Source organism: Macaca fascicularis, chromosome 12, assembly GCF_037993035.2.
Source record: "Macaca fascicularis isolate 582-1 chromosome 12, T2T-MFA8v1.1".
Classification (NCBI taxonomy): domain Eukaryota; kingdom Metazoa; phylum Chordata; class Mammalia; order Primates; family Cercopithecidae; genus Macaca; species Macaca fascicularis.
Window position 1 is genome coordinate 120639983 of NC_088386.1, and position 26384 is coordinate 120666366.

At 40.2% G+C, this 26384-nt stretch overlaps 1 protein-coding gene across 1 annotated transcript; it reads right to left on the bottom strand.

Annotated features, from left to right (window-relative positions):
• Positions 1-7299: 7299 nt before the first annotated feature.
• Positions 7300-20484, bottom strand: CCDC195 (coiled-coil domain containing 195). The gene is made up of 3 exons (XM_045368386.3): positions 20119-20484; positions 13656-13902; positions 7300-7497 (listed from the first exon to the last, which is right to left on the bottom strand). The coding sequence occupies exons 1-3, from the start codon at positions 20351-20353 to the stop codon at positions 7374-7376; spliced, it is 606 nt and encodes a 201-aa protein (XP_045224321.1). The 5' UTR covers positions 20354-20484; the 3' UTR covers positions 7300-7373.
• Between the last annotated feature and the right edge of the window lie 5900 nt (positions 20485-26384).

Below are 26384 nucleotides of genomic sequence, written 5' to 3' on the forward strand. Positions count from 1 at the left end.
TGTCCATTGGCATCATAGTGGGTGAAGGGGAACTTTAAAGGACACTGATGCCAAGCTCCACCCCAAGGGATGCTGATGTAAGTTGTCTTGGGTGAAGCCTGGGCAGTGGGATTTTTTAGTTCTTCCCAGTTTGTTTTATTTTGCAGCCAAGATTGAGAACCACAGCTTTATGTGAAGTTTCAGAGATTGAGAAGAGAAAGCTTGCAGGGTTGAGGCACTTCCTGGTCATGGAGCTCCAGGGTTCAGAGAGCTAGCTTTTCTTAGAAGAGTTTATTGAAGAGGTTCTTTAAATGCTAAATTCTTGGGATTTGGACTAATTGTCAATGCAGCTCTAGAAGTGTAAAGCACTTGTGGAAGGGAAGGAGCAAGTATTTGGGAGGAACACTTGAATTAGTTGGTTTCAGAGAGCATATTTGATATGAGGGGAGTTCCTGTTTTAAGAGAAAAAGGGCCAGGCGTGGTGGCTCACACCTGTAATCCCAGCACTTTGAGGGGCCGAGGTGGGTGGATCACGAGGTCAGGAGATAGAGACCATCCTGGCTAACATGGTAAAACCCTGTCTCTACTAAAAAACAAAAAAAAAAATACAAAAAATTAGTTGGGCGTGGTGGCAAGTGCCTGTAGTCCGAGCTACTGAGGAGACTGAGGCAGGAGAATGGTATGAACCTTGGAGGTGGAGCTTGCAGTGAACTGAGAACACACCACTGCACCCCAGCCTGGGCGACAGAGCGAGACTCTGTTTCAAACAACAACAACAAACAAAAAAAAAAAAAAAAGAGAAAAAGAAGATTCTATGCGTGATGACGTAGTGACAAGTTCCCACATAATTAATCCAGACAGGCCCATAACCGAAGATCATGGCAGAGATGAAAAGGGTCACAGTTTGGGTGGACAATGTTATACCATCCACATAGTAGATAAGATTATATAAATTAAGAAGGGAGCAATTGGCTCACGCCTGTAATCCTAGCATTTTGGGAGGCCGAGGTAGGTGGATCACAAGGTCAGGAGATTGAGACCATCCTGGCTAACATGGTGAAACCCCCTCTCTACTAAAAAAAGACAAAAAATTAGCTGGGCGTGGCGGCGGGCACCTGTAGCCCCAGCTACTCGGGAGGCTGAGGCAGGAGAATGGCGTGAATGTGGGAGGCGGAGCTTGCAGTGAGCAGAGACCATGCGCCACTGCACTCCAGTGAGACTTCGTCTCAAAAAAAAAAAAAAGGCAGCAATTAGTTTACTTCTTGGTAATTAGTCAGATCTGTTACATGTGACTATGAGCCATTGAGCAAATTACATTTTCTAGTATATTAAATGGTATAACAACTGAACCAAAGAGTTACCTGCTTCTGGGTTATTTATTCACCTTCCTGCTCTGCAATGCTGAATGCTCTTTTATATTAAATAACTGGATTTGTTGGAAAATGGTGCTTCAAAATCAAAGGATCTTCTGAGTGTTTTGGAGAGTGAAGTTTCCTCCTCCTTAGCAAGTCTTGGTTGTTCCATCATCTTTCCATCAGCAGTGAGTTTCTGGTTAGAAGTAACTCTGTATAAATTAAAAATCCTCAAGGCCAGGGAAGAAGAGGAAGAAAGAAGTGTGTGGGCTTGAGAATTAATTCTGTGTAGAACTGGGGACAGTCTTCATGAATGAGTGAAACCATGAGTGATAATTATGTTCCCTGAAGAAGAGGGTTGCTGTGTTTCTTGGGATGCTCTTTAGAAAAGTGTGTATGTGGTTTTCCCAAAACAGTGTTGAGCAAACGACAGGATGAATTTAGCATTGTTAGGTACGGACTTTTCATTGGTCCTCAGATATAGACATACCCAGTATAAGAATTCTGAAGTAACTGAAAGAGAATATATTCTAGTGGAAGAAAAAGGAAGAATGAGCTGCTATTTCCTGACTGAAAATCTGACATCCACAGAGAATTATCTTTTAGGAAAACCCAGACAGGAACAAGTTTAATCTTTCTCTGAGTTCAGGCTGAATGGGGTTTCCAGTTCAATTTTTAAGGTAGTTTTAATAATGCCAAACTATTACACATGTATATATGAGATTGGATTAACTCAGTCTTTCTTGTCTCACAGTTTAGAAAATGAATTGTTAGCAGATGATTATAGTCATGAAATATTTTGACTGTGTGGCAGCACTAATGGTAAAGATAGAAACCATAAAAAAAGCCAAAACAGGTCGTTTATTCATTCCTGTATGAAAAAGCATATTCTTCAACTATCTATGCTTTTTGAAAAATTTTATTTTTCCGTAAGTTGTTGGGGTACAGGTGGTATTTTGTTACATGAGTAAGCTCTTTAGTGGAGATTTGTGACATCCTGGTGCACCCATCACCTGAGCAGTGTACACTGCACCATATTTGTTGTCTTTTATCCCTTGCCCCCTCCCACTCTTCCCCATAAGTCCCTAAAGCCTATTTTATCATTCTTATGCCTTTGTGTCCTCATAGCTTAGCTCCCACATATCAGTGAGAACATACGATGTTTGGATTTCCATTCCTGAGTTACTTCACTTAGAATAATAATCTCTCATCTCATCCAGGTCATTCCAAATGCTGTTAATATGCTTTTAAAAATGCAGCTTGATTAAGTGAACATTCTCCAGCATTGATATTTAAAAATTAAGTATTGCAGCAGGTGGCAGAACTCAAGTCTCTTGAGAAAGGAATATGGTTGAAGATTGTTGACTGGAATAACATACTTTTTCTTTCCCAGATGGTTTTATTGTCCTTTAAGTTCTATGAATGGTGTTTTCTATAATCAGCAGGTACTACTGTATTTTACCTTTAATTTTGGTGGCTAAAATTATCAAGCTCAATGTTTGTGCCTTCCAGGATTCTTAGAAGTTGCAAAGATCTGTTTTCTAGAGGATAAACTAGAATTTGGATCTAGAAATAAAATGAACTCCATTATGTTTCACATTTTCCCTGTACACAGCTATCTCTCTGATTAAGTTTATTGTAGGTTTTTACCATAGAGAGCAGAAGTAGCTCAAGGCAATGAGAACAGACAGAACTGGGGTGCTAGAAAAATTGCCAGAGCTTGCCAGCCTGAACACATTGTTTAGGCATCCTTTGCATCAGTATGCTCATTTGTTCAAGGAAATTTGCTGGAGGCCGTGTTTACGAAAGCCGATAGCTCTGGCAGACGGTGTTATGCTTGACAATAAATAGATGGATGTATTTGCTAACCCCTAGTTTTCATCTCCCACAGGATTATTAATTTGTACCATTATTGGTAGTGTTGACCATCCAGAATTCATCATGAAGTCTTCCTCCCGCTTCTTCTTTGTCTTTTCCTTCTCTTACTCTTCTTTACAGGTGAAGCTCTTGACCCAGCACTAGGGAAGTGTCTTGCTCTCCAACTATTAGCTGATCACTCTTCAGTTCAACCTAGAGAAAATCAAAAGCTAGAAAAAAACAGCAGCTAGAAATCTCACGTCTAAATTTTATCAATTTAACACCTTGACTTAGGTGTATGTTGGGAGTCTGTTTTGAATGGAACAAAATAACAGTATCTTGCATTTGTTTAGTGCTTTATGCAACATATTGACATTCATGATCTTATTTGATCTTTAAATGCCCCTGATATGGTTTGGCTCTGTGTTCCCACCCAAATCTCATCTCGAATTATAATCCCCACGTGTCAAGGGAGGGACCTGTAATTCCCACGAGTTGAGGGAGGGCAGTAATCGGATCATGGGGGCAGTTTCTCCTCTGTTGCTCTTGTGAGAGTGAGTCTCTTGAGAGCTGATGGTTTTATATGTGTTTGGAAGTTCCTCCTTCGCGTTTCTCTCTTGCTGTCATGTGAAGAAGGTCTTTGCTTCCCCTTCACTTTCCGCCATGATTGTAGGTTGTCTGAGGCCTCCCCAGCCATGTAGAACTGTGAGTGAATTAAATGTCTTTTCTTTATAAATTACCTAGTCTTGGGTATTTCTTTATAGCAATGTGAAGACAAACTAACACAACCACCCAGACATTGAGAACATTGAGATCATCACTTTTGAGAATGCCTCAAATTACAAACATTTAAATTTGATAACTCGCTTAGTGTCATACATTTAGGGGATAGCAAGGAACTCTTGCAGAAGGAATCAGGAAATATAAGTTCTGGTTTTGGCTGTGCTACAAACTAACCATGTCAGGTTGGTGGTGCAACCACCGTGAGCTATTCTTAGTCTATGAAATTATGTCCTGGAACTCGAATTTTGCAGGAATATTTTATGATTTTTTGATTTTGGAATCTCCTTTCCCCATCAAAAGGAAGAAAAATCAGCTGGGCATGGTGGCTCATGCCTGTAATCCCAGCACTTTGGGAGGCTGAGGTGGGCAGTTCACCTGAGGTCAGGAGTTCAAAACTAGCCTGGCCAACATGGTGAAACCCCAAATCTACTAAAAATACAAAAATTAGCTGGGTGCGGTGGTGGGTGCCTGTAATCCCAGCTACTTGGGAGGCTGAGGCAGGAGAATTGCTTGAACCCGGGAGGCGGAGGTTGCAGTGAGCCGAGATCATGCCACTGCACGCCAGTCTGGGCAACAGAGTGAGAGACTGTCTCAAAAAAAAAAAAAGAAAAATCTGCCAGAGTGATTGTTTTTGTTTATGTATTGTTTTCCTTACAAGATAACTGTACAAGTGAAAACCATAAAACAGACAAAAATATATTTTGAAAAAAGTTTTAAGACAAAATATGCTCGTACTTTCCAACATTATGTTTCAGTTCTGTGGCAAATATGTCTTGACTCTGGATTAGGCTACATTTTCATGAAGATGAAACTTTAGCCTTTTTATCCACGTAGATGTCACTTCTTATACGACCCTCTTATTCTCTTTTCCCATCCTCAGACTTCCTCTTCCCTTTTTCATTTTCCAAAGTGTAACTTTCCACATCCCCCTTCTTGTTCTGGATCTCTATGTTGAGGAAGTTGCATTTAAGTCAGAGATCAACATCTGATATCCTAGGGCAGGGGTCCCCAACCTCTAGGCCATGAACTGGTACTGGTCCGTGGCCTTTTAGGAACCTGACTGCACAGCAGGAGGTGAGCAGCAGGCGAGTGAATATTACTGCCTGAGTTCTGCCTCCTGTCAGATCAGCAGCAGCATTAGATTCTCATAGGGCCACTAGAAGTGCCAATGTGAGGGATCTAGGTTGCATGCTCCTTATGAGAATCTAATGCCTGATGATCTGAGGTGGAACAATTTCATCCCCAAACCAACCCCTCTACCTGCCTCCGCCATCCATGGAAAAATTGTCTTCCACGAAACGTCCCTGGAGCCAAAAATGTTGGGGACCCTTGTGCTAGAGGCTAGATCTGGCCCCTAGATACATTGTGTTTGGTTTTCATAGTGTTTAAAAAACTTGAGCACATTGCCAACATTTGTGAATCAGGAAATTTTGTATAAAAACCCAGATTTTAATGTTTCTTGAAAAATAGGCCATATGGCAATACTATGTCTGCTTTGCCATATGGCACTATGAAGGTGGGTAACAGTGGCTCTTCTTAGATGGAGCATATACATGTCTGTTTTCCAGAATCTTCACTCATTGTTGTTACTTTCCTGTCACTGCTAGGCATTTGAATTCCTGACTTAGTTTCATACATACCACTGGAAGTTTTGGGCATAGAAGAAGACAAATATATTTAGTCAATCAGAGCATGACCAAGATGCATTTCATATTCTTTGTAATTCATTATATTTAAAAATATGCTTTGAGGGCTTATTATTAAGCACTATATCCAGCCGAGGAACAGAGATAGAGCCTTGTTTCTTTAATCAAAATGTTAAATGATTTAATTTCAAAGCTTAACATTTTATAGTGTGGTAGTTTTTTTTTTTTTTTCACCAGAAACTGTTAGATTCATGTAACTGTTCAGCTCACTGAACATGGGTGAAATGCCAGTTACATACTCATCATTGAGCTAAGCATTGGGGATATTTGTCATATTAGCTTGGCCAGTTATGACATTACAACTTGCATAGTTGTCATGTATTTTAAAAAAGTTTTACTGTTTGGGGAATGTTTCTTTTTAACTGAGGTTAAGGTAAAATTCCCAATTTTATACATATGCAAAGAATATAATTGTGCATAAACTAAAAATGCCAAGTATCTCATAGGTAATAGCTTAATTATCGACTCAGTGTGTGTCTTTATTCCCAGAGGCGTGTATTTTCACGTCCAATTTGTATCTTTCCCCTCTAACTGTAACCTTGCCCTATTGTATATTTGTTATCATGTTGGGAATCTTGTTAATATTAAATGAATACCATAAATAAAAGAAGGATTTCATTTTATTACATGACTTTTACCACAGGGTGTTGGTTGCTTTATTTCTCTCTTTTCTAGAAGCCTGTGACTATTAAAATTTATTCTTAGAAATGGTATGAACCATTCCTATCCTTTCTTTGCTTCACTGCTTCCACTTGGTGCAAGCTCGTAGGGTCCTGGACCATGTTTCTTGGTATTTACAACAGTAGATCGCAAGCACAGCTGTATGGCGGAAGTCACCTTGGAAAGCTCATTTAAAACGTGAATTTCATGTCTTCTTTCTGCCTTCCCCAGCTCCCCCAATCAATCTAGTAGGTCTGTGCTGAGGCCCAGGAATCCGCATTTTAACAATCTGGAGATTCTAATACAATATGATCTTTGTTTAAGAAGGGTATTTGTATCAGAAACTCAATTGCTATAAACAGGAAGAGGAGCTGTTATGTTAACTAGAAGTTGGGGAGTTCTGAGAACTTCCATCTCTTGAGTGGTGATGAGCGGAACCATTTTTTCTCTCCTTCCAGTCAGGTTTAGTGTGTTTGCCCTTAGTCAGCTCGCACTTGCTCTGAGTCCACAGTGTACACTACGGATGTTGCTGTGTTTGAGCTCACACGTCTGTGACACAGGCTCTTAAAGAACAAATGAGCTAGTGTCAGTGAAGTATCAATACATGATGAACAAAAAGGAGAGTCAGACTTATGTCACAGAAAACAAAGGATAGTTGCTTTTATGCTACTAATCAAAACCAGAACTTTTTTTCTAGGCTTGTTCTAGCTTCATCTGGAAAGTGAACAGAAGCATTTCTTGATGGCATAGTACAGACCCTGACACTTAGCATATAATCACATTTAATTACTCACATGTTGTATAGTCTACAGTAGCCACTGCACACATACCAGTCCTTAGCATTCAGCAACAACAAAAAGTAATTGCTTCCACTCCTTGGCCAAACAGGTCCATTGACCCAATACCAAGTATTTTGTGTGTCTTACTGGACATCTTGCCAGACTTCTTTATAGGGAAAGACACTGACCCAGCTAGACCTTGGTGCTCCCATCTCTTGAGAATCAACTGTTTCTTACATTTAATCATTTCACATATCCTATTCTGCAATGACACTTAGCTGGTTTGTGGTCTGATTTGGTGAGTATTTCAAAGAACTTGAATTTTTGGAATATGAAGACATGTCCGTGGGTAACAGGAAACTGACTGTCTTTGTCTTGTCCCTATAGGAAGCAAAATAAAGGGAAGAAAAAGACTTTTTAGTGAGCCTTTATACAGAACATTGATGATTTTTCCCCCAATCACCAAATATTGTCTACAGTGTTAAAAAGTTCACTTAAAAATATATCATGGTATTTTTTAAGTTGTTCAACAATGATATAAGTATATATATTGGAATGACCTTTTAATTAAACCCAAAGAATAGTGTGGATAAAATAAAAACTTAAAACTATTGAGGGAGAGACTATGGCTGAGAAATGATTATTAGTTTGATGTTCAAAGTAGAAGACTATTTCACTATTAGGCAGAGTCTCTTGCTTCAAATCTCTTCAGCTCACGAAATGAAGCAGAAACTTGAGGCAATTATTTTATAATCCAGATAAATATGCTCCCTTTGACTGTGAATTAACTGAATATCCATCATGCCTGAAGAGTAAAGGGGGTAAGAGCAATAGCCCCATGTTATCTGAGGGATTATATCTTTTCATTTTGCCTACTTCTCCTTTTACCTCTAAAATATTACATAGAATTTAGACGTTAACCAGGAGAAACTGCTCTTGGGAATAAATCTAAAGAACAGTGTTTAAAATGACTGCCTTTTCTTCATTTTTGTTCTCTTTTGTGGGAACAAAGAGGGTAGATAAGGCAATAATTTCACTGAATGACATTTGGTGGCCTGTGTCTCAGAAAATACAGCTGCACCTTTTTTTTTTTGAGACAGTCTCATTCTGTCACCCAGGCAGGAATGCAGTGGTGTGATCTCGGCTCAGTGCAACCTCCTCTTCCCAGGTTCAAGTGATTCTCCTGCCTCAGCCTCCCCAGCAGCTGGGATTACAGGTGCACGTCACCATACCGGCTTATTTTTATATTTTTAGTAGAGACGAGGTTTCGCCATGTTGACCAGGCTGGTCTCGAACTCTTTACTTCAAGTGATCTGCCTGCCTTGACCTCCTGAAATGCTGGGATTTCAGGCATGAGCCACCATTTCCGGCCAGGCCAGCTGCACCCTCTTTTGGGAGGAAGGCAGGCCAGCGCTTCTAAGCACTGGGATCGATAAAATAATAACAGCCACTGCCACTTGGTGAGCAGTCACTCAACCACCTCATTTACTCTTCACAAAAACTGTGAGGTCACTGCCTTTAGGATTCCCTTTTTACAGAAGAATAAACTGCGACACAGGGCAAACTAGTAACTTTCTCCAAGCCCACATTGTTTGTAAATGATGACAGAGGTGGAATTTTGGCTGATTCTCGAAGCTGCCTCCTTAAACTTCTTTCTGGATTTGGAAAAGGACAGAATATATTTATTGTAATGAATTTGGTTTAGCCTATCAGTACACTGAATAACATAACATTTCTAATTTTAACTGTTTATGTGGGCCCTTGTCCCTAAGCTTGTCAACTGAAATTTGTTTTTCTAAAACACAGGAAGAAAAGATCGAATTTCTATGTCAAAATTAAGGAAAAATTAAAATCCTATCTTTAGTTTCTGGAAAGCTTTGATTCTTAGAAATACTGACATTGGCATTATTTTGTAAAATACTTTCTTGGTATAATGGAAAAATTCACAGCAAATTAGGTATGTTGTCTGATATGATTCAAAAGTCAGTGCAAACAAATTGGTTCTGGATAAATATTTGTAAAATGCTTTGAAAGCTATTAGTAAGGAAATTAATTTCCCACATAATCAGAGGAATAATATAATGACATTTTACTAGTTAATTCCTGAGACTATAAAAGACATATTTAAAAAGGACTACATTGAAAAAATACATGCTCAATTCCTACTCAATAGTTCTAGTGGATTTCATGCCAATCCAGCTGTTGATTTTAAGCCAATACTGACTTTCTTGCTTTAATACAACCTTGCAATTGGCTCAACCTTTCAAATTAACTTTTACGTTAGAAATGGGTTGTGTTCTAAATAGTTCATTAGTTGGCAGCTTGGAAGTTGGAAAACATTTTACTTTAGAAAAATAATACCTTATAAATGTTGGTTAGGTTCCCATACTATTGTAGAAAATAATATAAATTGAAATGGAAAAACTAATAGTACTATAATTCTGAGCATTGTAGGTCTCTGAGAATGATTTAAATGCAAAAAATAAAACATGATATATACACCATATAATTTCAACATATGTGGACACAAGCTATCCATCTCAATGGTAGTTATTCAGGTAGTAGGATTATTTACTTTGTATATTGCCTCTATGTTTTGTAACTTTTTTTTTTTTTTTTTTTTTGAAACAGAGTCTCACTCTGTCACCCAGGCTGGAGTGCAGTGACCCAAACTCGGCTCACTGCAACCTCCGCCTCCTGGGTTCAAGCAATTCTCCTGTCTCAGCCTCCCAAGTAGCAGAGACTACAGGCATACACCACCACACCTGGCTAAGTTTTGTATTTTTAGTAGAGATGGAGTTTCACCATGTTGGTCAGGCTGGTCTCGAATTCTTGACCTCAGGTGGTCTGTTCACCTCAACCTCCCAGTGCTGATGCTGGGATTACAAGTATGAGCCACCGTGCCTGGCTGTAACTTTTTTTTTTTTTTTTTTGAGACAGAGTCTTGCTCTGTTGCCAGGCTGGAGTGCAATGGCGTGATCTCGGCTCACTGCAACCTCTGCCTCCCAGGTTCCAGCGATTCTCCTACCTCAGCCTCCCAAGTAGCTGAGATTATAGGCGCCTGCCATCATGCCTGGCTAATTTTGTATTTTAGTAGAGATGGGGTTTCACCATGTTGGTCAGGCTGGTCTCGAACTCCTGACCTCAGGTGATCCGCCCACCTCAGCCTCCCATAGTGTTGGGATTACAGGCATGAGCCACCGTGCCCGGCACCTGACCATAACTTTTTTTATGATAAACATTATAGAACTGGAAAAAAAAATATATATATATATACACACACACATATATGTATATACATATACATATATGTGGGTATATATATACATATACGTGTGCGTGTATATATATATATACACACTTTTTTTTTTTAAGGAAAAGGACATATCTCTGCCATTCTTCTGTTTTCCTTTGGAGACACGTGACCAATGGAACCCAATGGTTGAGTGTTCATTTCTTGTTTCCATATCCCACATTTGCTCTATAAATAAATCTCGTTGGCTCCACCTTTGATACACATCTAGAAATCACACCCACTGCTGGCATGCTTGGCAAAGGAATAATCACCTCTTGCCTAGATTATTTTATAGCTTTCAGTCTGGTCTCCTTGTTTTCGATATTGTTCTCTTAAAATTTTTCACAATACGGTTTCCAACCCAAGAGCTTTTTACAAAATGAAAAGAGCATGTTACGCACACAAATTTATTTAGAATAAATCCAGAGTCACTGGAATTGGGTGGAAGGCCACCCTTGGCTCTCTGCCTACCTGTCCTTCTGCTCACCGTCTTGCTCACTTGTCACACCAGGCTCCTGGCCTCTCCTTGAACACACTGGCCATGCTCCTACCCAGGGTTTCTGCATTTGCTCTTCTCAATGCCTAGAGAGTTCTCTCAGCCTTGATCAGGACTCACTCTCTCTCTGCCTTCTTTACTCCGATGGAAAGGCATTCTTTGGCCGTGGTATCAAACATTTCATCATGTTCCTCTAATCCTTCTTTATTCGCTTTATTTTTTGCTTTGGTACTTAACACCATCTAACATGATATACACTTTATGTATTTGCATGTTTACTGATTATCATGTTGCAAAGAAATAAGCTCCACATGGGCAGGGGTTTTTGACAGTTCACTTTCCTGCTGTATCTGCAGGGCAGAGAATCCTGCCCAACATGCAGCACACCCTCAGAATACATTTATTGAATGAATGACTGTAATAAAAGTATAAAAACCTAGACTGAAAAGATAAAAACCAATGTCATGATTACATTTGCTCCTGGGAGGACAAGGGAAAAGTTACATAACTTACTTTCTTTCTTTCTTTCTTTTTTTTTTTTTTTTTTTGATGGAGTCTCACTGTTACCCAGGCTGGAGTGCAGAGGCGCGATCTCGGCTCACTGCAAGCTCTGCCTTCCGGGTTCACGCCATTCTCCTGCCTCAGCCTCCCGAGTAGCTGGGACTACAGGCGCCCACCACCATGCTTGGCTAATGTTTTTTATATTTTTAGTAGAGATGGGGTTCCACCATATTAGCCAGCATGGTCTCGATCTCCTGACCTCATGATCTGCCCACCTCAGCATCCCAAAGTGCTAGGATTACAGGTGTGAGTCACTGCACATGACCGCTCGTTTCTTCCTTCCTTCCTTGCCCGTCCGCCCTCCCTCCCTCCCTTCCTTCCTTTTTTCCTTCCTTTTTTCTTAGAGGCAGGGTCTCACTATGTTCCCCGGGCTGGTCTCGAACTCCTGGGCTCAAGGCATCTGCCCACTTCAGCCTCCTAAAGTGCTGGAATTACAGGCGTGAGCCACCACATTTTATTTCTTTTATATATAAAAACATCTGAAGCAAATGTGGCAAAACTTTTTGAATCTATTGGTACATGTAACATTAATTTCTGAATATTTCTGTATTTTGGAAGTTTTCAGAAGACATTTATTCTGGCTTTCCAATAATTTCATGATAAAGCATATATTCCTTAGCATTCCATGAGTGGCCTTTAATGATGAATTCTTCTCACTTCTCCATCCTCATTTATTTTACTACTTTTAGTTTCTCTCAAAGACATGACTTCTTCTATCCTCATGTCAGTTTCATTCTACTTGGGATGACCTTTCCATTTTTCTTTGGCTAAATCTAGTAGTCCTTGGTGACTCCAGTTACTCTTCCCTTTCTGCAAGGGAAACACAATTTTCATCCTGTTTTTGGAAATCCAAATAAAGCTGGCTCAACCTTTGTATCCCACATCCTGTGGGAAGTCCAGTGCCCTTTCCAATATTTACGAGAATTCCTACAGGCTTCTTGCTTATGGTTATCTCTTGATTTGCTTTTCTGCCACTGCTGAGTTCGATGGTGCTCTTGGTCTCTCAACAATCATATTTTTGCATTTTCTCTTTCCTGTGGTAAGCTAATAATCATGAGACCCAGGTCCCCTCCTCTTGATGTTCCTCCTTCTACTCACACAAGACAAAGACAAGTAGAGATCTTGATGAAGAGTTAGGGCCTCACTGGGAGTTGGAAGGTAGGGATACAGAGTGTGGGAGAGAGGGGGCAGTGCACGCTGCTGCACAGTCGTGCAGATAAATTGGGGTTTGTGTTAGAGGACTTGACTCTACCGCTTCAGGAGCCACTGGCCAAGTTTCCCCTAACAGACCGTGGCCTGTTTTAATTTTTCTTTTGAGATGGAGTCTCACTCTGTCCCCCAGGCTGGAGTGCAGTCCCGGTGCCATCCCAGCTCACTGCATCCTCCGCCTCGTGGGTTCAAGTGATTCTCCTGCCTCAGACTCCCAAATAACTGAGGTTACAGGCACAGGCCACCACGCCTGGCTAGTTTTTGTATTTTTAGTAGAGACAGGGTTTTGCTATGTTGGCCAGGCTGGCCTTGAACTCCTGACCTCAAGTGATCCAGCCAGCCTCAGCCTCCCAAAGTGCTTTCTTGACTTGTCTCATATGCCTCCTAATCTCAGGCTGTTCCAGCTCTCCAAATACCAATTCACATAGTTTGGAGAGCAGATTGGTTTTTTCTTTGTCTCTTGGCCCTTATGAGTTATGCCTAAGTAGTTTTTTTTTTTTAAAACAATTCCCCTAAAGCCCACTAAGGCACCTGCCTCCACCAGAACAGCTGTTCTCAGAGAGGAGTTCTGCATTCAGCTCTTAAAGTAACTGTGCCTTCTCCCTGAGATGCACTTAATTGCAGTGCATAGTTTACTTGTGTGCCTTTGTCACTAAATGAGAGTTTTGAATGTAACAGCTTACTTTTGCTGACTCTTGTATCACCAGTGCCTGGCTTAGAATATGATCACTAATGCTTAATGAATAAATGGATACTAAGTTGTCCACTTGTTAGAGGCATCTATTAGAGGGTGCCATTTAACCTCAAATAAATTTGTTACTTTAAATTCCCAAAGTGGACATAGGTGAGATGGAAATTATTTATATGCTATTTGGTTTAGTTTCCTCCACTAGATAAGACTTCACTTATCCAGGGGAATGTCTCAGTAACCATCTCAGCATGTGCCTGTACACCAGCTTGAAGTGTATTGTACATTACCTGCAACCACAAACATGCTCAGGAGAAGATCTTTGGCTGGTACTATTGCTGGTGAAAGAATCTGTGGCAAACACCTTTTCTTCCATGTCTTGCTTCTTAATTGGAGAACATGCCAGTGACTTAAGTGTTCCCTGAGCTTCTAGAATTCCGCTCTTTGAGTGACTTTTCCCAGCTTTCCAGGGATCATTTACAGCAGATGAGCAAACTGATGATGAAATGGAATAGCGTCTGACAATCATGACATTGCCTGTACAAAAACATAAAATTCAACTTAAAAATATTCTACCCTAATGACACTCACAATTGAAAAATGATAGAATTTTATTGAAACCAACTAGACAGAACTATTGTTTCTCATTACTTTTTTGGCATAAAAGATATCCATTTGGCCGCACGTGGTGGGTCATGCCTGTAATCCCAACACTTGGGGAGGCCGAGGCGGATGGATCATGAAGTCAGGAGATGGAGACCATCCTGGCCAACATGGTGAAACCCCGTCTCTACTAAAAATACAGAAATTAGCTGGGTGTAGTGACAGGCACCTGTAGTCCCAGCTACTCAGGAGGTTGAAGGAGGAGAATTGCTTGAACCCGGGAGGCAGAGATTGCAGTGAGCCAAAATCATGCCACTGCACTCCAGCCTAAGTGACAAGAGGGAAACTTCGTTTCAAACAAACAGACAAAAAAAAAAAAGCATTCATTGATTTATTTTACAAATATTAATTGAGTGCCAACCATATGCCAGGATCTTTTTTAAAAGATGGGATGTGGTAGAGAACAACATAAAATTCCAGAGTACACCTTCTTATGTGGAAGACAGACAGTAAACAAACAATATATAATAGAATTCACATAGTAATACATTCTAGGAAGACAAATAAGGCTGATGAGGGCAAGGGGATAGAGACAGATGCAGGAAGATGTTCAGAGGCTATTTCAATTGTGTGGCCAGGGAAGACCTTTCTGAGAATACAGCATTAGAATGAGGGCTTGACATACATAGATAATAAAAAAAAGACCTTAAAATTGGGAGAACGTGAATCTTCCAGACATGCCAATTCTTGATGGCCTTCTTACTCCTGATTTTAGAAGAACAGGCTTATCCATGGTGTCTGATCACCTAAATGGCCTCAGGAATTTAACAGGTTGTTGCTAACTGGCCTATGATTGCATGTCTTGGCCTTAGTTGGGACAGTCGTTAGGAGGATGTCTATTGAATGAGAGATGAACACCAAGGAGACACATGGCAAAGAGCAAAGATGCATGGCTTGGGAAATTGGAGAGCCCCTGAAAGAGATGGAGAGATTTGTGGCTTTAGTTTCCAGGGGCTTCCAATTCAGTTTCTGTTCATAGTGTCTCCCAATAAACCCTTTCCTTGAGGTAAATCAAATCTTTCTTCTTTTTTTTTTTTTTTTTAATAACGAAAACATGTTGATTAAAAGAGCTTTATTTTAGAGGGTCTTGGTATGTCTGAATGCCAGCTCTTACACTGCATTAACTCTGATCTGGAGCCAGTCATTTAACCTCTACTTGGAGGTCTGGTGATTATCCAGCATCTACTTGCTTGTCCAGTGTTGTCCATGTGGCTTACAACACTGACCTCATGGGTTGTTTTTCATTTTCCAGAGCACTTTATGAGTGATTGTGGAATCTTCATTCTTTCTCACTGCAGCTTTGCCATGAACGAGCTTGAAAGTGTAAAAAAAAATCACTGCATTATGGGTGGGCTTTGCGAGTGCCAGAAGCACAATTATTTTTTATTTATGCTTGCTGGCCGCTTCTGGAAAAAGCAGACAGAAAATCATTATGGTTATTGCAAAAAGTGGAGGCTATTTCGGCTTTTTGTAGAACAGAAGACTGAATTGTAGGAGAAGTCTAGGGAGAGTTTAAGTTCAAATCTATCTGAAGTGATTAACTGCAAATATTATTCATAAATGATCTTTAAATGCTCCCTGTGGTCATGGTATATAACTTGTATAATTATCTAAAAACAGATCTGTGACTACTTACAAACATAAAAGTTTTTGTTTAGGATTATAAAACAATCCCTTGATACTGAATCGTAGGAAAACACAACAGGAAATCATGCTGATGATAGCAAAGTTAGGTTTATTTTCACTGGGGACCTACAGTTAATTTGGGAGTGATTAGCATATAGGCTCATTGTTCATCTCCATGGGTCACAAAGGGTCTGTGTCCTTTAGTTTCTTATTAACAAAAGAGAAAAGATATTCAACACAGCATCACAGGCTTATTAGAACAGTTTCAAAGATCACAGCCAAATGCAGTTTATTTGCCAGCAAAGGATGTGAGCAGAGAATCAGAGGTCCAGCAATGCTGTAGAGAGTTGTTTCTTTTATCTTCACTGCGGCAAATTGCTTCAAGGTTCCACAGGGCAAGAGGGGCTGGGAAACATCTCTGAAAGTGCTGGCTAGATTTCATATCTACCAAATATTTATGCACTATTACAGATGTTTCCATGAGCATTTATCCAGCAAGGATTCATTCTGAGCAGGCACTCTGCATTCTCAGTACATTCTATCACCACGCAGCTGTGTCTGGGCTGTAGCGTAGCTCTGTGTCCTCAGGTGACTTCAGGGGAAGTAGGGTTCTCCACTCACAGAGAGCCTCACTTCATCTCACCACACATACCAAGGAACACATGGAGGAACTTTTAGTTCTAAGTGATCCACTTCCAGGCCCTCCTTAATTGTTCCCTTTCTTAAAGGAGACTCATATTTCTGATTTCACATTATTCTTTCTGAAAGAACAGGTTTATGTATTTTTGTTTCCAAAAAAGGATTGGAGAAGTTAGATAAGATAATCTCTATGAGGCTTATATTCTCAACTGTAAATAAGGAAATTTCTACTGGATGACCTCCCTCCCTCCCTCCCTCCCTCCCTCCCTTCCTTCCTTCCTTTTTGATGGAGTCTTGCACTGTTACCCAGGCTGGAGTGCAGTGGTGCAATCTTGGCTCACTGCAACCTCTGCCTCCTGGGTTCAAGCGGTTCTCCTGCCTCAACCTCCCAAGTAGCTGGGACTACAGGCACATGCCTCCACGCCCATCTAATTTTTATATTTTTAGAAGAGAAGGGGTTCCACCATGTTGGCCAGGATGGTCTCGATCTCCTGACCTCGTGATGCACCCACCTTGGCCTCCCAAAGTGCTGAGATTTCAGGAGTGAGCCACAGTGCCTGGCCTCTAACGTTCCTTTCTAGTAACAGATTTGTATGATTCAATTAATTATGAGTATGAATTTCAATTGACTTTGGCAATTGGTATTAAAACTACTGATAAAACTTATGCTCAAGTCAAATAATATTTTTTCTGACACGTCCAATGATATTATGACAACATTTAGTCTCACTTACACTATCTTTACTCCTCTCAACAGCCCTGTGAGGTAGATTCCATCATTACCTCCATTTTACAGATGAGAAGAGTGATCATAAAAAGCTCTACATCACTCTACATTCATAGAATCACAGAATTTTGCAGTTGGAATAGGACTTGGAAAACTTTTAGCCCAATCCACTTACTTTTACACGAGGATGCTAAGATCTGAAAGTTTATGTGATCTGCCCAATGTTGAACAACTGTTACAAAACAATTAGGAATACAGCCCAGGTGTCTTCATGCTGAGGACAATGTTCTTCCTACTTATGTCACTTGCTATTTTAATAGCTCATAACATTTAAGAAACAGGTAAACATCATTTAAAGTAACTCAACTGGACTCCCAATTACAAATCGAAATCACATTTCTTTCTGTGTTTTATTTGTGCAATAAGCAAGGTTTCCTACAATTTTATCAAATATTTTTCACCAGTATTTTTTTTTGAGACAGGGTCTCACTCTGTCACCCAGGCTGGAGTGCAGTGGTGCACGCTTAGCTCACTGCACCTCAAACTTCTGAGCTCAAGGAATCCGCCCATCTCAGCCTCTCAGGCTCTCAAGTAGCTGTCTATAGATGCATGCCATCCTGCCTGGCTAATTTTTTCCTGGCTAATCTTTTTCTTTTTCTTTTTCTTTTCTTTGTAGAGATGGGGGTCTCACTAGCATGCCTAGGCTGATCTCAAACTCCTGTCCTCAAGTGATCCTCCTGCCTTCACCTCCCAAAGTGCTGGGATTACAAGCATGAGTCACCATGCTTGGCCTCACCAATCCTTTTCAAAGTTAATGCTAACATTCTTACTGGAAATTACCACCCATATGCTGAAGAAGTATGATACCAATTGTGCGTTTAACTCTTACGAATATGTTCGAACCTCCTCTGAGCTTGATGATTAGACCCTGAGAATTTAAAGGGCAATACTCTGTTCTTTGAACAGCGTTAATGCATGTTTTGAAACAGGACAGTTAGTTCTAAGATGCAACTTACTTTTCTCTTAGGATAAGTACCACAGATAATAGATTTGAAGGATTATTGTTTATTTTTGGAGTAAGGCAGTGGTTTTCAATGGTGGATGGGGTGCGATTTTCTTCCCAAGGCAACACTTGGCAATGCCTGGAGACATTATTGATGGTCATAACTGGAAGGAGAAGCCTGAATACTCCAGCATCTAGTGGTTAGAGGCCAGGGAAGCTGCTAAACACCCCACCATGCTCTATGACCTCTACAGTAATTATTCCGTCTCAAATGTCAGTAGTGCAGAGGTTGAGAAACCCTCAACTAAGCATATATTACAAATATCCACATCTTTATTTTCCCAGCAGGAGAATGTCTAACCTCCTTTAGTTCACTCTTTCACAGTTTTATTAAATAACCAGTAGACAGTTACTCAATCCAGAGTTGTAGTTATGAAAAGGGAAAAAGACCTGGATCGGAATCTGTTTTCAGCTTTCAAATATAGGGTCTCATATTAGAGAGACACATCTCTAACTGGGAGACCAAACCGGCAAATATGACCTGTTCCATTGTCAAGCTGTTCAGAACTTCTTTTTTTTTTTTTTTTCTTTTTGAGACAGAGTTTCACTCTGTCGTCAAGCTGGAGTGCAGTGGCACGATCTCGGCTCACTACAACCTCCACCTTCCCGGTTCAAGTGATTCTCCTGCCTCAGCCTCCCCAGTAGCTGAGATTACAGGTGTGCACCACCACGCCTGGCTAATTTTTGTATTTTTAGTAGAGACAGGGCTTCACCATGTTGGCCAGGTGGTCTCGATCTCTTGACCTCATCACCCGTCCGCCTTGGCCTCCCAAAGTGCTTCTAATTGGCAGTGCCTGAAGCTTTTGACAGATTATTTTAAGAGTTTTGAGTATTTAATTATGTATATCAATTATTTTATTTGAATATGTTGTGTGTAGGCAAGTATTGACGATTTTAATATAGAGTGTATTTCTCACTCTGCTGATTTCTGACCCCATGTGTAATCTTCACAGTCAAAATATTTCTCGTAAAAGGTGAGAGATTTGGCCGGGCACGGTGGCTCATGCCTGTAATCCCAGCACTTTGGGAGGCCAAGACGGGCGGATCACAAGGTCAGGAGATCGAGACCATCCTGACTAACACAGTGAAACCCTGTCTCTACTAAAAATACAAAAATTAGCCAGGCATGGTGGCGGGCGCCTGTAGTCCCAGCTGCTCAGGAGGCTGAGGCGGGAGAATGGCTTTAACCCGGGAGGCAGAGCTTGCAGCGAGCCAAGATCATGCCATTGCACTCCAGCCTGGGTGACAGAGCGAGACTCCGTCTCAAAAAAAAAAAAAAAAAAAGAAAAAAAGGTGAGAGATTTGATTTTTAGGTTATATCAAACATTGACCCTGTATCTTGAAGTCTTCAATCTGGATAGCAGGCTGAATTATGTGCAGCATTCATTCATACAGGACAGTAAAGTTATTAGTAAAACATGGATAGGAAATAGTATCTGCCATTTGTTTTGCCTTCACCAGGTGCAATACTAAGCATTTAATTCATATGACTGTAGTTAATCCTCACAACCTTGTGAGATAGGTACTGTAACACTTCCAGATGAGGAAAACAGAGATTAAAGAGGTCTAATCACTGGCTTAGAGACAAGTGGCTGAATCACAAATCATTGGCAACCATATTTGTTTACTCTGACATCCATTCCCTTATCTGGTGTGCATACTGTTCCAGCCTTATAAGTGTGTGTGCCGTTTGACATACACACATTCAATGTTCTATTATGCAGCATTTAAATAGTTGAAGTTAAAGAGGAAAAAGACCACAATGTTCCTAGCGTGACTGGTTTCCACAAACCTGTCTCTCTTATCTTTCCTAGCAAATATGGAAGAAGATTTAGTGTTGCTATAATATGTTGCTTGAAGATGCTAAAGGCATTTTTGTCTAGGGATTCAAAGGTAATCTACTAGGAGGAAAGGGATGAAACCCACCACTGTTATTACCAAACTATACAGTTATGTGATCAGCACAATACACTTAACTATTTCACAATATTTGCAAAATGGGCACAGTCCAGAAGAGCTTGGAATGTTTGGGTACCTTGGTGTTCCTGCACTGCTGGTGCTGCATCAGGGGAAACGGCACCCTGAAGGGTTGCTGGAGATTGTCCTGGTGCTTCCTCCTCCCTTTCGTCTCCTGATTCTCCCCCTGAGCCTGAGGCCTTCTGACTACTTGCAGTGAGTTTCATCCGGAGGGCTTGATTCTCTTTCTCCAGTTTGTGGATCTCTGCTTGCATTTCCTGGATAACTCTCACGAGCTGGATATTAGCTTCCATTGCCTCTTCTCATGTCACTCTGGTTGGCTTCTTTGGGAGAGACAAGTGGGCTTTTCCTCATGAGCCCAAAACACAGTCTACTCAATGGGTCTGGCTGATCCTGCTCATAAACCTTCCTGAACAATAGATGTCACTCTTCTCTGCACCATCTTTCAGCACCTGGAGGGTTAGGCTGCCAAGGGAGGTAAAGGATCTTCCATGAAGTATTCATTGTGGGTTTTGTTTTTCAAAACAGAGATTTTCTTTCTATCTTTTATTTCATGTCAATCCACAGTTCTAGAATATTGCTTTGCGTGGGAGGAGAAGAGAACACTCCACAAATTTCCAGTGAGGAACAGTTTCTTGTTTCCATCATGAACTTACCATCACAACAGCCACTCCGTCTTTTCTCTGTTGCCACTTCTGGGATCAAATGTTTCTCAGGATCACCAGCTGCCACAACTGCATCAAAATGGACATAGAAGAATTATGCCATGTCTTCTCTGTCAAATGTGCCGTAGTTCTGCATTTTTTTGCTAAATGATTAATTTTGACACTTATTAAGGAAGGGTAGTAACATTAATCACAGGGGTCATATGAACTGCAGGGATATTATTTAAATATGATGTGGTAATTAATGCCTAAATCCCTCAAGATAGGCCAAGGAAGGACAGATATTATCACTCCTCAGCAAGTTTCTATCTTACAAGCATTTTGCTATTATTTACTTATAGGATGTTTGCCTGGGCAAAGGCTGCCAGGGGTATTTTGGGAATGTAAGAAGATACAGGCTAAACATTAATCTTGAATGAGAGAGACACGTGACAATTACAGCTTTTGTTACCTATTTCCTGAAGAGGTTTCTTTGTGGGGAAATGAAAAGTACAAATCTTAAATAGCATATGCCCTGATAGCAGTATCTGCTTGGAAATTCAATTAATGTTTAAACATAAATAATCTTTTGCAATAGGGTGAAACTAATTAGAAAACTTTTTATGGGGACAGATTTTCTTTCACATTCATTTTTGTTTTTTCTCTCTCTCTCTGCGTGTGTGTGTGTGTATGTGTCTGTGTGTATTTTCCCGTCCTAATACATATTTGTTGATTGATCCAAGGCTGTTTAGATGGAAGGAATGACTGGAGAAAGTATTACTCCTTTTTTATTCATACAAATGTATTTTATATGTTTGAATTTTATGTTCACTAAAAAGTCAGTATATAAAAATGATGAGGGCATTTTGATATACTATTTATATTTGTATTTAACTGAATTTCAGTAAACATGTGCCACTCCAGAGGCTCTAGAAGTAGGTTGTAGAAATATGGACTATGGAGCAAAATGGGATTGGAAAGGTCATCCAACCTCACCACCCAGTGGATATTCAAATCTGTTCCACAGTATCTCTGCAGCGGATCATTGATCCTATATATGAGTATTTCTTTTGTAGGAGAGTTTCCTTCCTACGATTTTCTTTTTAAGAAAATTTACTCATAAATGAGATGGGCAGTATTATTATCCCCATTTTACAGCAAAGGAAATGGGCATAGAAAGTTGAAGAGACTTGGCCTAGGTCAGGGATACTAAATGCAGGCAATGTGACTCAGGAGTTTAAATAATTACTTATACTGTGCCCCTTAGAATTGTGACCACCTCATCAGATATTCTTTAAATTTTTTTTATTTTTAAGTATTATTAATACAAAACAGTTGTACACATTTATGGGGTACATGTGATTTTTTTTTCTTTTTTTGAGACAGAGTCTTGCTCTGTCGCCCAGGCTGGAGTGCAGTGGCGTGATCTCGGCTCACTGCAAGCTCTCCCTCCCGGGTTCGCGCCATTCTCCTGCCTCAGCCTCCTGAGTAGCTGGGACTACAGGTGCCCGCCACCACGCCCGTTTTTTTTTTTTTTTTTTTTTTTTTTTGTGTGTGTGTGTAGTTTTAGTAGAGACGGGGTTTCACTGTGTTAGCCAGGATGGTCTTGATCTCCTGATCTCGTCATCTGCCTGTCTCGGCCTTCCAAAGTGCTGGGGTTGCAGGCATGAACTACCACGTCCGGCCCACATGTGATATTTTGATAAAGCATACAAAGTATAATGAGCAAATCAGGGTAACTGGGGTATCCACCACCTTAAGCATTTATCATTTATTTATGTTGCTTTTTAACTACAATTATTTCCATTGACCAAAAATTGGTCTCATGCAGCTCGTTCTTAGTGCTACTCTTTGGAGATGTTATGCAGTATGTCTAATCTTTGCTTTAATAAACATTATTGTTCCATCATGTTCCAGCGAGTTTCTACACTCTAGAATAAACAGCCTCGGTATTTTTAGGTATTGTTTTATTCTAATGTGTGTTCCAGGGCCTGGAGTGCATCTTAACATGTTTCGCTTTGTCAGTAGGTGTCTTGAACTAGGATATCTAGGTCTAAAGGCATTCTCCTGAATGCATCTGGCTAGAATAGGACAAACTGCCTCAGGTTCCATAAAGTATTTTGTGGTATATTCCACAAAAATGGGCCATAAAATTTCATTCTTGAAATTGAACTCAGTGTTGAAATTGTATTTGCTGCTTAAAATTGCATTCAGCAACAAAGCAGAATGTGAAAACAGCTTGTATTGTTATTGGAAATGACAAGATTATATCATTATTTATAGACAATTTGATTACATATCTAGAAAGCCCAAGAAAGTAAATCTGGGTGGGTGCAGTGGCTCACACCTGTAGTCCCAGAAATTTGGGAGGCCGAGGTGAGTGGATTCCTTGAGCTCAGGAATCAAGACTGGCCTGGGCAACATGGTGAAATCTGTCTCTACAAAAAATATCAAAATTAGCCAGTCATGGTGACATGTGCCTGTGGTCCCAGCTACGCAGGAGGCTAAGGTGGGAGGATCGCTTGAGCCAGGGAGGTCAAGGCTGCTGAGATTGTGCCACTGCACTCCCAACCTGGGTAACAGAGCAAGCCCCTGTGTCGAAAAAACGAAACAAAACAAAACAAAAAAACCCCACAAATAAAATAAGTCCAAAATTTTATTTTGTAATCTACTCGTATGTTACAAAATAGGCACTTAAAAATCAACAGTTTTTCAAAATACTATCAATGACCAGTAGAAAACAAATGAAAAATATTCCACTGACAATAGGTCTCTGCATGTAAAATACCCAGTAATTTTTTTAAAGTTTGTAAGGTTTATTATTAAAAAAAAACCCAAAAAACATTTTGCTGAGATATAAAAGAAAACTTAGGAAAATGGAAACTATTTTCTTGGCAAGAAGACTGAATATTTTAAAAGAAGACTTAATTGAATTTCTTTTCTTTACTGTTTTTCTTTTTGAAATGGAGTCTTGCCCTATTGCCCAGGTTGGAGTGCTCAGCTCACTGCAACCTCCGCCTCCTGGGTTCAAGTGATTCTCCTGCCTCAGCCTCCTGAGTAGCTGGGATTACAGACGCACGCCACCACGCCCAGCTAATTTTTGTATTTTTAATAGAGATGGGGTTTCACCATGTTGGCCAGGCTGGTCTTGAGCTCTTCTGCTCGTGATTCGCCCACCTCGGCCTCCCAAAGTGCTGGGATTACAGGCGTGAGACACTGTGCCTGGCCGTCTTAATTGAATTTCTAATCAAAATCTCAATGGGACTTTTAAAAAAAGAAATTGTTGAAATCATTGTAAAGGTCATCTGGAAACAATTATTATGAAGTATGTGAAAATGAAGAGTAATTATTGGGGACTTGCTGTATTTAATTTTTCAATATAAAATGAAGTTATAATGATGAAAACAGCAAATATTGGTGAATTTGCAGGCAGGGTAAAGTTACAGACATTTCCTAGAAGAATAGCAAATGGCAAAACATGAGGAAAAAAGCTCAACTTCATCAGTAATTTTGCAAATTAAATTACTGAAATTTTTATTGAGGGGCCTAAGAAGTTAGCAAATATTTTGAAAATAAAAAAAGTTAATGCAAATACTATTAATAATTGACAAGTCTTTCAGATAAAGCAATTTAACAATAAGTATCAAGGATATTTAACAAGTTCTTAACTATAAGCCTTTAAATTCCACCTTCTAGACTCTACCTAAGAAAGTAATTGCATGTAAAGATTCTTATAAAATGATGCATACTGCACATTGATAGCAAAATGCTGGAAATAACCTAATGCCCAAAAGAGAAAGATGAATAAACAAAATATGGTATAACCATAAAACAGAATAATATTCTGAACCCGAAAATATTGAGTGCAAAAATTAGTGTACCCAACTGATATGGTTTGGCTCTGTGTCCCCACCCAAATCTCATGTTGAATTGTGTTTCCGAGTGTTGGAGATGGGGCCTGGTGGGAGGTGTTTGGATCATGGGGGTGTTTTCTAATGGTTTAGCACCATCCCCCTAGTGGTGTCTCATGAGTGAGTTCTCATAAGATCTGGTTATTTAAAAGTGTATAGCATTTCCCCCTTCTCCCTGTCTCTCCTGCCGTCATGTGAAAACGTGCTTGCTTCCCCTTCACCATTTCGCCATGATTGTAAGTTTCCTGAGGTCTCCCCAGCCATGCTTCCTGTACAGCCTGTGGAACTCTGAGTCAATTAAACCTCTTTTCTTTATAAATTGAGAAACCTTGTCTCTACTAAAAATACAAAATTAGCCGGGTGTGGTGGCATATGCCTGTAATCCCTGCTACCTGGGAGGCTGAGGCAGGAGAATTGCTTGAACCCGGGAGGTGGAGGTTGCGGTGAGCCAATATCATGCCATTGCAGTCCAACCTGGGCAACAAGAGCAAGACTCCATGTCAAAAAAAAAAAAAAAAAAAAAAATTACCCAGCCTCAAGTAGTTCTTTATAGCAGTGTGAGAATGGACTAATACACCTACTGTACATAAAACATTATCTAAACTATGTTAAAAATGGAAAGAAATATCCCAAAGGAAAAACAGTTTCTAACTGTGTGTGGTAAGATTTTTGATGATTTTTAGTTACCCATGTATGTTATCTGAATTTTAAAAAATTCTGTAATTATGTGAATGGCTTCTATAATAAAAAAATTAAGTAATGAAAATGGAATAAATAATATGAATGAAATTTAATAAAATGAAGTGATATTACATTTTTTTTGGAATTTTTGGTGGACTTTTGAAGTCAGATGACTAGTGAAAACTGGAATTTTCTTACCAAAGTTGTTGTAGTCTGTAATAGTTGTCATAAAAATTTGAAATTTTGATATTTAGTGAAAGCTGTTTAGAATTAGTAAATTTTTATACAAATGCAAGAACCAAGTTTTTTTTTGTTTTTTTTCTTTGAGTCAGAGTCTTGCTCTGTCTCCCAGGCTGGAGTGCAGTAGTGCGATCTCGGCTCACTGCAACCTCTGCCTCCCAGGTTCAAGCAGTTCCCGAACCTCAGCCTCCTGAGTAGCTGGGATTACAGGCGCCTGCCACAACACCCAGCTAATTTTTGTATTGTTTGTAGAGATGGGGTTTCACCATGTTGGCCAGGCTGGTCTTGAACTCTTGGCCTCAAGTGATCCACCTGCCTCAGCCTCCCAAAGTGCTAGGATTACAGGAATGGGCCACCACGGCCAGCTGGTTTACACACACACACACACACACACACACACACACACACACACACACACGTACGTACGTATATGTTGTAAAGCACGTGGATGTCTTATGTAGTGGAATAGGCCAAGGTTTCCCTAGGCATCTACATAGCTAATTTCCTCGTCTCCTGCATCAGCTAGTAAACACCATACCTCCAGCCCCCAGCCTCCAGCGTGAGTCAGCACTGTGGGAATTGAGTAGGCCTTTGGCTCTTCTCGGGTCTGAGGGCAACATTTTAGAAAAAAAGATTAGCCACATTAGGATGTCTGCTTTTCAGACACTGGAAACCTGGCAAGTACCTTCCTTCCACCCTGCTCAAACAAATACCACAACATTTGCCTTTTCTAGACATAACATCATCTTTCTGGGATATGGTGTGGAGGGGTGATATGTGGCTTCCTTACCTGTCAGAACCTTCCATTTTAGTCAATGACAAAGAATGAACAAGGTCAGAGTAAAAAG

What these genes read in the sequence shown, in the direction of transcription:
- CCDC195 (XM_045368386.3), bottom strand. Translation starts at nt 20,353, where the DNA reads ATGGAAGCTAATATCCAGCTCGTGAGAGTTATCCAGGAAATGCAAGCA. An exon ending in AGCAGTGCAGGAACACCAAG is followed by an intron (nt 13,903 to 20,118) that starts GTACCCAAACAT and finishes GTTTTTGTACAG; the next exon opens with GCAATGTCATGATTGTCAGA. An exon ending in GAGCATGTTTGTGGTTGCAG is followed by an intron (nt 7,498 to 13,655) that starts GTAATGTACAAT and finishes TGCTTCCTATAG; the next exon opens with GGACAAGACAAAGACAGTCA.